This window comes from Haliotis rubra, unplaced genomic scaffold (assembly GCF_003918875.1).
Source record: "Haliotis rubra isolate DU_JTF1 unplaced genomic scaffold, ASM391887v1 Scf188, whole genome shotgun sequence".
Lineage (NCBI taxonomy): Eukaryota > Metazoa > Mollusca > Gastropoda > Lepetellida > Haliotidae > Haliotis > Haliotis rubra.
This window is the reverse complement of record NW_025765869.1, coordinates 472,666-490,682: the sequence shown is the minus strand read 5'-3', so window position 1 is coordinate 490,682 and position 18,017 is coordinate 472,666. Positions and strand designations below refer to the sequence as shown.

General features: G+C 38.5%; 2 protein-coding genes across 3 annotated transcripts in view; both read left to right on the top strand.

Annotated features, from left to right (window-relative positions):
- The window catches only part of LOC124274131 (5-methylcytosine rRNA methyltransferase NSUN4-like), a 28,774-nt gene extending 13,651 nt beyond the window's left edge, over nt 1-15,123 (top strand). The window contains exons 3-6 of the mRNA XM_046709454.1: nt 1,238-1,369; nt 7,462-7,601; nt 10,816-10,940; nt 14,809-15,123. Coding sequence (XP_046565410.1) covers nt 1,238-1,369; nt 7,462-7,601; nt 10,816-10,940; nt 14,809-15,085 — 674 coding nt within the window. The 3' untranslated portion in view covers nt 15,086-15,123. The remainder of the gene's footprint in view (nt 1-1,237; nt 1,370-7,461; nt 7,602-10,815; nt 10,941-14,808) is intronic.
- A 1,369-nt stretch (nt 15,124-16,492) lies between these two features.
- Nucleotides 16,493-18,017, top strand: part of LOC124274130 (probable ATP-dependent RNA helicase DDX10) — an 86,104-nt gene continuing 84,579 nt past the window's right edge. Inside the window, exon 1 of one of the 2 annotated variants that reach the window (XM_046709452.1) lies at nt 16,493-16,693. In XM_046709452.1, coding sequence (XP_046565408.1) covers nt 16,532-16,693 — 162 coding nt within the window. In that variant the 5' untranslated portion in view covers nt 16,493-16,531. The remainder of the gene's footprint in view (nt 16,694-18,017) is intronic. The other variant, XM_046709453.1, reaches the window with a different exon arrangement.

Here is an 18,017-nt window from a genome sequence, read left to right as displayed (position 1 = left end):
ACCACACCATGCATGATGACACATGACAACATGCACCACCACACCATGCATGATGACACATGGTTAATATGCACCACACCATGCATGACACATGGCAACATGCGCCACACCATGCATGATGACATATGGGAATATGCACCACACCATGCATGATGTCCCATGGCAACATGCACCACACCATGCATGATGACACATAGCAACATGCACCACACCATGCATGGTAACACATGACAACATGCACCACACCATGCATGATGACACATGGCAACATGCACCACACCATGCATGACACATGACAGAATGCACCACACCATGCACAATGACACATGGCAACATGCACCACACCATGCATGATGACACATACCAACATGCACCACACCATGCATGATGACACATGGCAACATGCACCACACCATGCATGACACATGACAACATGCGCCACACCATGCATGATGACATATGGCAATATGCACCACACCATGCATGATGTCACATGGCAACATGCACCACACCATGCATGATGACACTTGGCAACATGCACCACACCATGCATGATGACACATGGCAACATGCACCACACCATGCATGATGACAACATGCTCCACACACCATGCATGACACATGGCAAAATGCACCACACCATGCATGATGACACATGACAACATGCACCACACCATGCACAATGACACATCGCGTTATGCACCACACCATGCATGATGACACCACAACATGCCGCTTGACAGGTAAGCATACAGTTACATGATTAAAGCAATGAAGACTAGTCAGATGGTAATGATGATCGCTTGTATTGGTATGTGTACAGAATATAAAGCATGTGACAGCATTAAGACATGGAACATCTTCAGTGTAAATCTGTCACCATGACCATCACAATAGTAGGCCCAAGTAAGTCGTATGTCTCCAGTCAAAACTGCACACGCTACAGAAGACATAAATTATCATGACCATATTGAACCAAGGAGGTGCTCTTCACCAAAGTCATTACATTTGGTACTAATCAACCTGCCTGTATCAGTCACTGTGTTGTTTTCTACATCCACAATCAGTCTTCACATTTCAACCCGAATATCTGTTGTGTAAAGTGTGTCAGATCAGTAGTTCCGAACCAAGGTCAAGGTAACCAGTATAGTCCTGCCTTAATATTGATGTGGTATTTCATGAAAGGATCAGTTTCCATTTCTCATGGATGAGGAATCAGTGTTTGTTTTTTCTTCAGGTTACTACCTACTTGATGCATCATCAATTTTGCCGGTTATTGCACTTGACCTCCAGCCACATGATTCAGTCCTTGACCTTTGTGCAGCACCAGGGGGAAAGACTCTTGCAATGCTTCAGTTGGTGTCTGCAGGTTAGTAGTCTTCTCATAGATTCATACAACTGGTAATATAACAAGGATGATGTGTCTGCAGGTAAGTAGTCTTCTCATAGATTCATACAACTGGTAATATAACAAGGATGATGTGTCTGCAGGTTAGTAGTCTTCTCATAGCTTCATACAACTGGTAATATAACAAGGATGATGTGTCTGCAGGTTAGTAGTCTTCTCATAGCTTCATACAACTGGTAATATAACAAGGATGATGTGTCTGCAGGTTAGTAGTCTTCTCATAGCTTCATACAACTGGTAATATAACAAGGATGATGTGTCTGCAGGTTAGTAGTCTTCTCATAGCTTCATACAACTGGTAATATAACAAGGATGATGTGTCTGCAGGTTAGTAGTCTTCTCATAGCTTCATACAACTGGTAATATAACAAGGATGATGTGTCTGCAGGTTAGTAGTCTTCTCATAGCTTCATACAACTGGTAATATAACAAGGATGATGTGTCTGCAGGTTAGTAGTCTTCTCATAGCTTCATACAACTGGTAATATAACAAGGATGATGTGTGTGCAGGTTAGTAGTCTTCTCATAGCTTCATACAACTGGTAATATAACAAGGATGATGTGCCTGCAGGTTAGTAGTCTTCTCATAGCTTCATACAACTGGTAATATAACAAGGATGATGTGCCTGCAGGTTAGTAGTCTTCTCATAGATTCATACAACTGGTAATATAACAAGGATGATGTGTCTGCAGGTTAGTAGTCTTCTCATAGCTTCATACAACTGGTAATATAACAAGGATGATGTGTCTGCAGGTTAGTAGTCTTCTCATAGCTTCATACAACTGGTAATATAACAAGGATGATGTGTCTGCAGGTTAGTAGTCTTCTCATAGCTTCATACAACTGGTAATATAACAAGGATGATGTGTCTGCAGGTTAGTAGTCTTCTCATAGCTTCATACAACTGGTAATATAACAAGGATGATGTGTCTGCAGGTTAGTAGTCTTCTCATAGCTTCATACAACTGGTAATATAACAAGGATGATGTGTCTGCAGGTTAGTAGTCTTCTCATAGCTTCATACAACTGGTAATATAACAAGGATGATGTGTCTGCAGGTTAGTAGTCTTCTCATAGCTTCATACAACTGGTAATATAACAAGGATGATGTGTCTGCAGGTTAGTAGTCTTCTCATAGCTTCATACAACTGGTAATATAACAAGGATGATGTGTCTGCAGGTTAGTAGTCTTCTCATAGATTCATACAACTGGTAATATAACAAGGATGATGTGTCTGCAGGTTAGTAGTCTTCTCATAGCTTCATACAACTGGTAATATAACAAGGATGATGTGTCTGCAGGTTAGTAGTCTTCTCATAGCTTCATACAACTGGTAATATAACAAGGATGATGTGTCTGCAGGTTAGTGTAGTCTTCTCATAGCTTCATACAACTGGTAATATAACAAGGATGATGTGTGTGCAGGTTAGTAGTCTTCTCATAGATTCATACAACTGGTAATATAACAAGGATGATGTGTCTGCAGGTTAGTAGTCTTCTCATAGCTTCATACAACTGGTAATATAACAAGGATGATGTGTCTGCAGGTTAGTAGTCTTCTCATAGCTTCATACAACTGGTAATATAACAAGGATGATGTGTCTGCAGGTTAGTAGTCTTCTCATAGCTTCATACAACTGGTAATATAACAAGGATGATGTGTCTGCAGGTTAGTAGTCCTCTCATAGCTTCATACAACTGGTAATATAACAAGGATGATGTGTCTGCAGGTTAGTAGTCTTCTCATAGCTTCATACAACTGGTAATATAACAAGGATGATGTGTCTGCAGGTTAGTAGTCTTCTCATAGCTTCATACAACTGGTAATATAACAAAGGATGATGTGTCTGCAGGTTAGTAGTCTTCTCATAGCTTCATACAACTGGTAATATAACAAGGATGATGTGTCTGCAGGTTAGTAGTCTTCTCATAGATTCATACAACTGGTAATATAACAAGGATGATGTGTCTGCAGGTTAGTAGTCTTCTCATAGCTTCATACAACTGGTAATATAACAAGGATGATGTGTCTGCAGGTTAGTAGTCTTCTCATAGCTTCATACAACTGGTAATATAACAAGGATGATGTGTCTGCAGGTTAGTAGTCTTCTCATAGCTTCATACAACTGGTAATATAACAAGGATGATGTGTCTGCACGTTAGTAGTCTTCTCATAGATTCATACAACTGGTAATATAACAAGGATGATGTGTCTGCAGGTTAGTAGTCTTCTCATAGCTTCATACAACTGGTAATATAACAAGGATGATGTGTGTGCTCATGTTGTCTGATTGCATGAAGAGAGATGATAGCACCAGACATAGTCTTAATGGCAGACATTTTCTTGTATCTCACCAACAATTGAAAGGCTTTAATACCACGAAGACTCTGAGTTCTTTCATGAAATATAGTTGTAATAAACCTAATAAAGTAAATAGCTTGTACAAATTTCCTTTTTCAATCAGCCAAAACAAATTATTTGTAAAATTAGCCTATACAATTGATATTATTACTATTTGACCCTGATTGTCAACACTGTTTGATGTATCTGTTCCATATGAAAAGACAACATACCTTGTTATGGTTGACAACTTTTGATAATTTTTTTATTTCTCTCCAACCTGCCGATTAAGTCATTGGTATCTTGTTGAATACTTGACTCTTATGTAGGTTACCTTGATACGATTGAATATCGATATTTTGTCTCAGTGTATATTTGATACGAAAGTGGGGCGAATACATTTTATTAAACATGAAAAACTGATTCATGTTAGTATCTGACTGATTGTGGCATCTTGGATTTGATTCCTCACTCTCAAACCGTTGGTGATGCCAGTTCGACATGTTCCTGTCCAGTAGTTTGAATACAACCACACTCCTGCAGGCAAAAGTGTGTTCTTGTGCACAAATCCTCTCGGGTATATTTGTAATTATGTTGTGAGTTTGTGATTTCTAAAATTTGTTCCATCATAATATAAGAGAGCCATATATGTGACATGAACCGATAAGATGGTGATATGTTGATATATACAAGTACTACAGAAGTGTCATATGTGACATGAACCGATAACATGGTGATATGTTGATATATACCAGTACTGCAGAAGTGTCATATGTGACATGAACTGATAACATGGTGATATGTTGATATATACAAGTACTGCAGAAGCATCATATGTGACATGAACCGATAACATGGTGATATGTTGATATATACCAGTACTACAGAAGTGTCATATGTGACATGAACTGATAACATGGTGATATGTTGATATATACCAGTACTGCAGAAGTGTCATATGTGACATGAACTGATAACATGGTGATATGTTCATATATACCAGTACTACAGAAGTGTCATATGTGACATGAACCGATAACATGGTGATATGTTGATATATACCAGTACTGCAGAAGTGTCATATGTGACAGTCTGACATGAACCGATAACATGGTGATATGTTGATATATACCAGTACTACAGAAGTGTCATATGTGACATGAACTGATAACATGGTGATATGTTGATATATACCAGTACTGCAGAAGTGTCATATGTGACATGAACTGATAAGATGGTGATATGTTGATATATACCAGTACTGCAGAAGTGTCATATGTGACATGAACTGATAACATGGTGATATGTTGATATATACCAGTACTGCAGAAGTGTCATATGTGACATGAACTGATAACATGGTGATATGTTGATATATACAAGTACTGCAGAAGCATCATATGTGACATGAACCGATAACATGGTGATATGTTGATATATACCAGTACTGCAGAAGTGTCATATGTGACATGAACTGATAACATGGTGATATGTTCATATATACCAGTACTACAGAAGTGTCATATGTGACATGAACTGATAACATGGTGATATGTTCATATATACCAGTACTGCAGAAGTGTCATATGTGACATGAACTGATAACATGGTGATATGTTGATATATACAAAGAAGTGTACTGCAGAAGTTATCATATGTGACATGAACCCGATAACATGGTGATATGTTGATATATACCAGTACTGCAGAAGTGTCATATGTGACATGAACTGATAACATGGTGATATGTTGATATATACCAGTACTACAGAAGTGTCATATGTGACATGAACTGATAACATGGTGATATGTTGATATATACCAGTACTGCAGAAGTGTCATATGTGACATGAACTGATAACATGGTGATATGTTGATATATACCAGTACTACAGAAGTGTCATATGTGACATGAACTGATAACATGGTGATATGTTGATATATACCAGTACTGCAGAAGTGTCATATGTGACATGAACTGATAACATGATGATATGTTGATATATACCAGTATTACAGAAGTGTCATATGTGACATGAACTGATAACATGGTGATATGTTGATATATACCAGTACTGCAGAAGTGTCATATGTGACATGAACTGAAAACATGGTGATATGTTCATATATACCAGTACTACAGAAGTGTCATATGTGACATGAACTGTTAACATGGTGATATGTTGATATATACCAGTACTGCAGAAGTGTCATATGTGACATGAACTGATAACATGGTGATATGTTGATATATGCCAGTACTACAGAAGTGTCATATGTGACATGAACCGATAACATGGTGATATGTTGATATATACCAGTACTGCAGAAGTGTCATATGTGACAGTCTGACATGAACTGTTAACATGTTGATATGTTGATATATACCAGTACTGCAGAAGTGTCATATGTGACTGTCTGACATGAACCGATAACATGGTGATATGTTGATGTATACCAGTACTACAGAAGAGTTGTATGTGACAATCTGACATGAACTGATAACATGGTGATATGTTGATATATACCAGTACTACAGAAGTGTCATATGTGACATGAACCGATAACATGGTGATATGTTGATATATACCAGTACTGCAGAAGTGTCATATGTGACTGTCTGACATGAACCGATAACATGGTGATATGTTGATATATACCAGTACTACAGAAGTGTTGTATGTGACTGTCTGACATGAACTAATAACATGGTGATATGTTGATATGTACCAGTACTGCAGAAGTGTCATATGTGACTGTCTGACATGAACCGATAACATGGTGATATGTTGATATATACCAGTACTACAGAAGTGTTGTATGTGACAATCGGACATGAACTGATAACATGGTGATATGTTGATATATACCAGTACTGCAGAAGTGTCATATGTGACAGTCTGACATGAACTGATAACATGGTGATATGTTGATATATACCAGTACTGCAGAAGTGTCATATGTGACAGTCTGACATGAACTGATAACATGGTGATATGTTGATATATACCAGTACTGCAGAAGTGTCATATGTGACTGTCTGACATCATACAATTATAGACTCTTGTAGAGGTCGATATCGTTTTTTATTGACCTGAGTAAAACAATATCGACCGAGCTTGCGAGGTCGATATTGTTTTTCTCAGGTCAATAAAACGATATCGACTTCTAAGAAGAGTCTATAATTGTTTTATTATATAATGAAAGAAGAAACGGGTATTAACATAAACTGTTAATGCACACACTGTGCCATCTATCCGAAAGTGATCTGATTGGCTGAAAAGCCCCTTCGTACGGGATTCCTTGTCTGTTTTTAGTAACCCAAGTCAATATCGTAATTTATCAGAAAACTCAAAGTCAATATCGTGTTTTGTAGTCAATCATGTGACTGTCTTTTGACCAATCGTGGTACAGGAAAAATGCTACCTATATAATAAGAACCGATAACATGGTGATATGTTGATATATACCAGTACTACAGAAGTGTTGTATGTGACAATCTGACATGAACTGATAACATGGTGATATGTTGATATATACCAGTAACTGATTGTCTGGGTTCAATTATGTACAGATGTCATGGTGGTATGCTAATTTTATTTGCTGATTATGGTATAAATCAGTATATATGCTCACATTTGTCAAAACACGATGTGTTTACAACAGACTAAATATTCATGGAGTTACTGACTGCTTTCTGTTTGTTACAGACTACATGACCTGTAATGATGTATCAACTGCCCGGCTGAGGAGACTGAAGGAAGTGTTGAAGTGGTACTACCCACACTACAGTAATGTTGACATACTACAGAGGGACGCCAGGCAGATGCATGAATGTCTTTACTCTAAGGTGAAATGTTTTCTAGGCTGCTGTATTATGTTTGGTTTGTGCTTCCCTCCTTTGCCAATATTGATTAAAGGTACTGTGGGTCAAAGGAGCAGTTACTGTCTTTTAATTTAATGTCATCTTTATCCTATCTCTTTGGGAATACTCAGTCTATCTTGTTTCTCAGACAAGCAAGGCTTGTAACAACACTAGTTCCGAGACAAGATTAAAAGAACTTGCCAGATGTAAAGTTAAATGAACGTTACTTGTGCAGTATGAAGACAATTTTTAACATCTCATATGATCTTTAGGGACACAACCGCATTGTTTTCAAGGTGCTTGTTAATGCCCTATGTAACCTTGACAGCCATGTTATGTTGCAGGTGCTTGTTAATGCCCTATGTAATCTTGACAGCCATGTTATGTTCCTGGTGCTTGTTAATGCCCTATGTAACCTTGACAGCCATGTTATGTTGCAGGTGCTTGTTAATGCCCTATGTAACCTTGACAGCCATGTTATGTTCCTGGTGCTTGTTAATGCCCTATGTAACCTTGACAGCCATGTTATGTTGCAGGTGCTTGTTAATGCCCTATGTAATCTTGACAGCCATGTTATGTTCCTGGTGCTTGTTAATGCCCTATGTAACCTTGACAGCCATGTTATGTTGCAGGTGCTTGTTAATGCCCTATGTAACCTTGACAGCCATGTTATGTTCCTGGTGCTTGTTAATGCCCTATGTAACCTTGACAGCCATGTTATGTTGCAGGTGCTTGTTAATGCCCTTTATCCAGCCTAATGTAAGAATGTCCAGTTTTGATTGGTTCACGTGACTCTGATAAAATACCATGCACACCCGTCACGATCCGCGAGCAGGGAGTACAAAAGTCATATTATCCCCGCGCCACCGGTGACCACGCCGAAGTGAGAAAAGCATGCATCGCCATATTTTTGCAAAATAGACAAACCATTTAAGACGCAGAAAGCTTTTGGACTTTCAATACAAATTTATACATAGAGTTATTTACACAAAACGAGAGAGTTGTTTAAAATGAAACTAGTTGATAATGACGTATGTACATCATGTATTGTAAGTGAGAATATTTATCATGTATATATTGAATGTCCAACCATTAGAATATTCTGGAAAGAATTCACCAATTTTGTTAATTGTGTCCGGCACAGAACATTAAGTACTCTCAGCTCAAGATATACTATTTTGTGCTAATAGCGACCCTTTGCTCAACCACATGATCATATTAGCCAAGCGCCACATTTTTGTCATGAATATCAAGGGTGTGAAACCAAGCTTCACCACATATAAAGGGTTACTAAAAGACGTATATAACATTGAGAAATATATTGCTAGAAACAATTTCAATATGAATTTATTTGAGAGAAAATGGATTATACTCCAAAATGTTCTGTGATTGTGACAATGAAATAGCTTATACCCAAGTGTATCTGCCATTGCTCCAGCTTTACATGCTCTCTTTCCCCCAGTGGAACTTGAAACAGAGTGACATGCCACCCATTATATTATTTCATTACAAAACTATGTCCACAGATTGTTTCATACAAAGTGTATCCAAGTGAAGTGAATAAAAAAAAATGTGAAAAAAAAGAGCGTGCATCGCCAAGCCTTTAGTAAGGTGCGCTGCATTGAGGTCAATCGATCAGCTGTTGTCAACATGGCATCTCATAAATAAAAAACAAGTCGATTCGATGAGTATTGTTTTCTTTTGATTTAGTAAAAACATTCGGCTAGATAAATGCGTTATCACATCGTGTCTCGGGAAATACGGGGTTTTATCAGTCCCAAGTAAGGTTGTATTCCCCTCGCCATGGGGTTTTATCAGTCCCGAGTAAGGTTGTATGTATACATGTTATGTTGCAGGGGCTTGTTGATGCTCCATGTTACACTGACCGTCATGTTATGTTGCAGGTGCTTGTTGATGCTCCATGTTACACTGACCGTCATGTTATGTTGCAGGTGCTTGTTGATGCTCAATGTTACACTGACCGTCATGTTATGTTGCAGGGGCTTGTTGATGCTTCATGTTACACTGACCATCATGTTATGTTGCAGGTGCTTGTTGATGCTCCATGTTACACTGACCATCATGTTATGTTGCAGGGGCTTGTTGATGCTCCATGTTACACTGACCATCATGTTATGTTGCAGGTGCTTGTATATGCTCCATGTTACACTGACCATCATGTTATGTTGCAGGTGCTTGTTGATGCCCAATGTAACACTGACCGTCGTGTTATGTTGCAGGTGCTTTTTGATGCTCCATGTTACACTGACCATCATGTTATGTTGCAGGGGCTTGTTGATGCTCAATGTTACACTGACTGTCATGTTATGTTGCAGGTGCTTGTTGATGCTCCATGTTACACTGACCATCATGTTATGTTGCAGGTGCTTGTTGATGCCCAATGTAACACTGACCGTCGTGTTATGTTGCAGGTGCTTGTTGATGCTCCATGTTACACTGACTGTCATGTTATGTTCAGGTGCTTGTTGATGCTCCATGTAACACTGACCATCATGTTATGTTGCAGGTGCTTGTTGATGCTCCATGTTACACTGACCATCATGTTATGTTGCAGTGGCTGGTTGATGCTCCATGTTACACTGACCATCATGTTATGTTGCAGGGGCTTGTTGATGCTCCATGTAACACTGACCATCATGTTATGTTGCAGGTGCTTGTTGATGCTCCATGTTACACTGACCATCATGTTATGTTGCAGGTGCTTGTTGATGCTCCATGTAACACTGACCGTCGTGTTATGTTGCAGGTGCTTGTTGATGCTCCATATTACACTGACCATCATGTTATGTTGCAGGTGCTTGTTGATGCTCCATGTTACACTGACCGTCATGTTGTGTTGCAGGGGCTTGTTGATGCTCCATGTTACACTGACCGTCATGTTATGTTGCAGGGGCTTGTTGATGCTCCATGTTACACTGACCGTCATGTTATGTTGCAGGTGCTTGTTGATGCTCCATGTAACACTGACCGTCGTGTTATGTTGCAGGTGCTTGTTGATGCTCCATATTACACTGACCATCATGTTATGTTGCAGGGGCTTGTTGATGCTCCATGTTACACTGACCATCATGTAATGTTGCAGCTGCTTGTTGATGCTCCATGTTACACTGAACATCATGTTATGTTGCAGGTGCTTGTTGATGCTCCATGTTACACTGAACATCATGTTATGTTGCAGGTGCTTGTTGATGCTCCATGTAACACTGACCGTCATGTTGTGTTGGAAGATGAAAACAATCTGTTCAAGCCCTCACGAGTCAATGAGAGACTTGAACTGCCACGCAGACAGAAGGACTTACTCTTGTGAGGATAACCCTAGTACATCCACTGTTGATAACAACATGAAATTTTTGTTTCTTCATTTTATTCCTGAGTCTTAAGTTTCAAACATTAGATTGACTGTAACAAATAAAAAGAACTTAATTAAGTATATGGCTATCATGTTCCCTAAATTTACACATGTACTACATAATGGCATATATATTGGACAATTTAAATTACAGCACAAACTTGAAACTTACACAAATACAATGTGTGAAACCAATATCTCAACTGCACTGAATAAACAGGAAGCTTAATATTTCAAATATCTTTCATACAACTTTAAAGCAAAAGAATACTTGTGAACAAAATTTGAAGTCAAAGCCAATTTCCATAAGTCAAGTCCAAAACAGCTATAAAACGTAAATTATGAAAAATTATCTTATCATACATGGTACAAGTTAAGAAAATGCATTTACAATCAAATTCCTCTTGTCAAATAAGTGAATAAGTTTGGCCTACCATTACTTTAGACCTTTCATGACTCCTGCCCATGTCCAACATGTGCATGCAGCACAAACCACATGGTGATTGTGAACACCCCAATTTTAAGTTATCTCCCTTATTATTAAGGCTGACATAACATTAGCACCTCTTCAAAAATGAAATGCAGCATTCAAAACTATGAAATAGAAATAAACCTTTTATCCATTACAACTAATTAACATTGCAAAGCTATGAAGCTATATGAAAAGGTAAAGTGGAAATATTATTAACTAAATTGTTTACTTCCTTAACCAATTGAGCCATTTTAACTGAAATATATGAAAAATCAACATTTTGACCATTACATCCACTCTTCAGTTCTTTTTAGGAGAGTGACAATATTAGCAAATTCTAAGATAATTCAAGCAGAGATTAATTAATGGCCCAACTGGGCACTGATTAGTTGAATTGTTTAATTTTCCCAACCTTAAGAAACAATGCCATGGTGGTGTAGATCACTAATGTAGAGGATATTGTTCAGGATGGCTGCTGTGGCATATACCAAATCTTATTACTAAATTTCAAACTATTGGGTGGTAGGAACAGTTGTGAAGTTTTAGTTTCACTGGGCAAATGTTTTTGGGACACTGTTTTTTCAGTGTGAGAATATACATTTCAAGAGAATTTTTTGCAAAAGTTAAAATGTAAGATAAAAAAATGGCACTTTGCAACCCCACTACTTACTATACATATGCCAAATTTAATTACGTCTTTCAAATATATTTGCCATAAGAAGTCCTAGCTTAGAGGTGACTAATGGGATCGGGTGGTAAGGCTCACTGACTTGGTGGACACATATCTTCATATCCCAAATCGGTAGATCAATGCTAATGCTGTTAATCACTGGATTGTCTGGACCAGAGTCGACTTGATGACTACTATGGGTTACTGAAGATCAATTTTTAAAAGGATCTTCACGGTTCAAGTCTAAATGAACAACAAAGAAGGCTCTTGACTCAATTTCTGGTTGCCTCTTCTGATGTGTACTCAAGTGAGAATTTACAACACTTAATCACTTCTGATACTCCAACCACAGTCCTTTCCATCCAGAGTAGTGGTCCTTCACCAATCCCTAATGGATTGCCATTTCCTCGCCTTTGTCCTTCCAACCCTGACAACTATTCCCACCTGTTTGATCATCACTGGATTCAGTTCCTCCATCAGATTCTGCTGAGATCCAGATGGTATCTTCGATTCATGCGCTTGTATCAACGATCCTTCCTCCATCAGCAATCCCTTCTCTAGTGGCAATCCCTCCAACTTGGGTGATCTTTCTGCTATCAGCAATCTCTCCACCTTGGGTGATCTTTCTACTATCAGCAATCTCTCCAACTTGGGTGATCTTTCTACTATCAGCAATCTCTCCACCTTGGGTGATCTTTCTACTATCAGCAATCTCTCCAACTTGGGTGATCTTTCTACTATCAGCAATCTCTCCAACTTGGGTGATCTTTCTACTATCAGCAATCTCTCCACCTTCTTTCTAATATGATCTTTCTACTATCAGCAATCTCTCACAACCTTCTTTCTACTATCAGTGATCTTTCTTTCTACTATCAGCAATCTCTCCACCTTGGGTGATCTTTCTACTATCAGCAATCTCTCCACCTTGGGTGAACCTTCTACAGTCTACCCCAATACTTTCTGCGATACTGTCTCATCTTCTTCCTTACCCTCCTCCATCACCCCAGGTGTTTTATGTGATACGTCTTATGCGTCTATCCTGTTTGCCTACTGTGGTCAAACTACCCGTGAAGGTCCGGGTTAGAATATTGATCTTCAGTAACCTATGCTTGTCGGATCAGGTGGTCAGGCTCCCTGACTTGGTTGACACATGTCATTGGTTCCCAATTGCGCAGATCGATGCTCATGCTGTTGATCACTGGATTGTCTAGTCCAGACTTGATTATTTACAGACCGCCGCCATATAGCTGGAATATTGCTGAGTGTGGCGTAAAACTAAACTAAACTCACTCACTCAAACACGAATCGTTCTCTTGTCTTCAATAATCTGAAGTTCAAGGTGCTTATCCGAGCTGTCACCCATTGGTCCAGTATCCTGCGATCCTCCACTGTGATAACACAGCCGGACAACCCCACAGTGATATGGTGTATCAATCGCTTGGGATCAACATAGTCCACACGCCTGCAGGATCTCGCTTTTTTCAACTGATCAACACTGTTCACATCAATGAGTCCAAAGGTTCTGAGCTTCTGGGGCAAGTTATGCTCTGGGCAGGTCAGGGGCAGTTCTCACTCTTAGCTCTGCATTTGACAAATGATACAGGGTGAAATCACGTAACTTGGGACTGCCCACTCCTGGGAGTTTGTGTTGAGTAACTCTGAGGTTTTATGAAGCATTCCATCACAAGTTACAACAGATGCTCAAGTACTGAGATGTCAAGGCCTGCCTCCTTGTGAACTATGTCACTCACGGTTGTTGTATTATTACAGCCTGACAACCAACCGTGGGATAAGCACATAGTGTGAGATATGTGTCTTAGACATCTCACATTTAAATACAACTAAATCTTTACAGATCATACTACATAAACATTAAATAAAATAATACACATAATTACCTCCTATGGACTGAATCAAATGGACAGGTACTTCAACAGAATGCTGTCAATAGTGTGTATACTATATGTATCTAAACACAACATCAAAAGTATAAATGCTATGCAAAACACTAGTATAAAATGCATCATGATAATAAGTGCAATACAAATTGCTTTCAAAGCAGTGGTTTTACACAAATACATCACTAAGATATTCAAAAGTATTTTATCTCAACATTACATATGCATCCAACAATAATACTTTAAAATACCATAAACCAATTGAAATATTTTTGTACTCTCTATTCTTAATAAAATACATTATGATACATAAAACTAACTTTAGACTTCCTCAAGACAAAACCAGTGTGTTCCTTGTGAAGTTGTCAGCCAGAATGAAAAGCATGAGCTGCAACTTACAGCTAATGAGAAGTTGTGAGGCTACTTTGTAAACTTTAAGCCAATCAGCTCATTTGGTAGAAAATATGAACTGTGAGCTATACTTACATAGGTGACGAGGCTCCAAATGAGTGATACTGAGGGTCCCTACCTCATTATGAAATTAACACTATTTTAGAGGTTATTATTGAAACCTATCACCAAATAATACCGAAATGAATACAAGCTCTTACATATGTTCAAACATCACACAAAGGCATATAATGCTAAACTTAGTTAAAACGGAGAAGACATAACAGGTAAATTTTTCCCAATTTTTCTAATTTCACTTTCAAGATAGCAATGGTCAGATACATGAAGCAGAGCTGGTGCAGGTAGTGACTATGTTCCTGTTGTACTTTCAGAGCTGGCATCAAATGTTGTAAGCCTGGCGGGTCAGTGGTGTACTCTACCTGCACGCTGTCCCCAGCACAGAATGATGGCGTCATACAGGCCGTTGTGGAGGAAATATGGCAGCAAACATCCATAGACATTGTTATTCAGGATCTCACCTGGATGGCCTCCAAGTTTCGTAATACATTCAAATTCTATAGAAACTGTCGGCATGGGCAGCTAGTGCTGCCTTGCTTAACAGCAAATTTTGGACCTATGTACTTCAGCAAGATAACGAGAATCAAGTAGCTTGTGTGTCTCACAAATAAACTCTGTGTTGAATTTCACCTATTTACTTTTCTTTTGCATGTCTTAGTGCATCTAGCTGGAATATTGCTGAGAGCAGCGTAAACTAAACTCACTCACTCTTAGTGCATCAGCTACAAGCAGTGCTTGCAGCATATACCAATCATGAAGTGGTCTCAACACATCACAGATATGTTGTGATTGCAACTCATCACCTGCAGGAAATTATTTCAACTAAGAAACATCACCCCCATGAAGAAATCTGCAAGCATCACAAACATAAGATCTCAGCATATCATATTGTCATGTTTGCTGCCAGCATGATACCTATACATGTTTTGTATGTGAACAGCTAGTAGGTGCTTATAAAAACAATACAGTTTAACAGAAAAAAACTTATGAGCAATGTCACCACAATCGTCCAATAACGTCAAAAATCTTCAGCTTCCTTATCTTCCGACCTTACATTACAATATGATACAAATCACGTCAACAGTGCTGTGCAGATAACCTGAACCATACACTGTCACATTTATTGACACAAAAAAGTTTTGAAACATAATATCATCATAACATTAATAAAATGGTAATGACATGGTAATAGCCAAGCATGGAGCCAAGTTTTTATGTAATGGCAATACATATAGTTCATAATTTACTTAATTAACACAAGTTCACATAATTATCAAAAATACTATAATGGTAATTCACACAAGTTCATTCGTTCATAATTTACAGTAGTTCATTCGTTCATAATTCACACAAGTTCATTCAAACACACAAGGGGCATACACTCTGGAACACATTGTCAGAAGATTTGGATTAAAAACTTCCAACAACAACAAAAAACAAACATCCCATGTTTTAATTAGATTTGGATTAAAATCTTACAACAACAACAAAAAACAAACATCCCATGGATATGGATTAGTCATGACACTGAGTCAAGACATTTCACAATGAAAACATTTGAGTCTCATGTTCAAATTCCATTTAAAATAACAACAACAACAAGCTATACACTATTTACACCATTTTACTATGTAATTTATTAAATTTTTATTTTTTGGCCATTTTGACTTTTCATTTTGGCCCATTTGACTTATAGCCTAGCCCTTTTGATTTTTTTTGGCCCTTTTTTCCTTCGGCCCTTTTGACTACAACCCTTTGTGTCGCGGCCCTTTTGGTTTTGTGTGTGATCGTTTCCACAATGGATGGTTTTGAATGATTATTTTCTGTGGCTGTTTTGATCATATCCTCCCAGATAGTTCTGGCATGGGGCCGTTTTGATTTGATGCCGTGTGGTTCTGCGAGGAAATGGGTAGCATAGCTCATACGCAGCGCTTCGTGACCCTCTCCGTAGAATAGCGCAGAGAGCTCCGTCACTATCGCTGTGACGAGCTGAAAGGGGACATTACTCCAATTTCTTTCTTTTGATGGGACTGCAGAATGAATCCGAAATACCAGACAGCATTTAAACAAAATCGACGGAAAGTCGATGAATCGAAAGGTCACAAAAGGAAATTCAAGAAGCAGCATTACACGCGAAAGCCAAAAGTAGCGGATGTCACCGACAGTGAGATCGCCGAGTTGAAAACTCGGTATCAGTTTGTAAGTGCAACTGCAACACGTGGTCAGGCAGCACAGCAACATGAGTTGAGAGCAGTAATTCATGACTTTATAAACTGCTTCCAGTTTACTATTAGACTTATGATAATCTCTGATATTATCTCCGAAATAACTGCAGACCACTTTACTTATAATTTTCTGCTGGCTGCCGAACAGTTCTCGCCATATTTTAACGGTGTTTACAACATTACCAGCTTTTACTCCGCCGTACGTTAAATTGATGAAACAGAATTAACTGTTATCCTTAATATGCTATTCGGCTAGAATGCACTTTACCGGGCGCAGCCCTCGCTGCTCCCTTTACGATCCTTAGGGTTAGGGTATGGCTCCCTTTACGATCCTTAGGGTTAGGCACCCTTTACGATCCTTAGGGTTAGGGTTTAGGGTTAGGGTATGTCACCCTTTACGATCCTTAGGGTTAAGCACCCTTTACGATCCTTAGGGTTAGGGAACCCCAGCAATGCTAATTAATGTGCGCCCGGTAAAGTGCAGTACTCCCGGCAGCAGGACAAATAGTTATTTTCTCACAACTAACTGGTAACAGTTATCGCCATTTCTGAATTTCTAATGCCATTCGTGAAATAATATATACAGAACCGCAACCTAAGTTCGTGGATAACCTTGATTCGTGGATTGCGGAAATTATCATGCTAGCTCGTAAATTAAGTCTCGACAGACGTCACGAAGCGGTACTTTTGATGTACATACAATGCCACGCCTCGCTGACAAAAAAGTTCTGAATCTCTGCATTACACGCAAGTACACTAGATATCATTGTCCACCACTGAGATAAATCGCCCCAGATCACTAATACTACCATTACCAAATTTTATTTTTACAAAATGTCAAGTAAAGAAGATACCATTTGCTCCAACCTTCTCACTTCTCATTGTCTGGTTTCCTTGGTGTCAATACTTACTGCAGTGGGATGTCGTACATAGTGGTATAAAGTAACCGACTATGTAATCCACAAAACATGGTGACGTGGTATTTAATGGGCACACGAATGGGTGATGATTGTAAATGGCTTCCGTAAACAAACGTTTTATTCATGAGTGGAATATTAGGCATTTTCAATTTGCTGAATCAATGAATAAAATAATCAGTGCATATACAAAATGAAATCATGCATTTAATATATGAATTTCGCCGCACTTCCCTTATATCCACGAATCAAGGTTACGCGAGTGTATTTATATCATAAAGTAAGCTCGAATAATTGATTGTGTGACTAGTTAAGTGTTTTTGTTTTTTTTAACAGTAGATTGATAGGGAATGAAACAATTAATGACTTTTGTGAACTTGG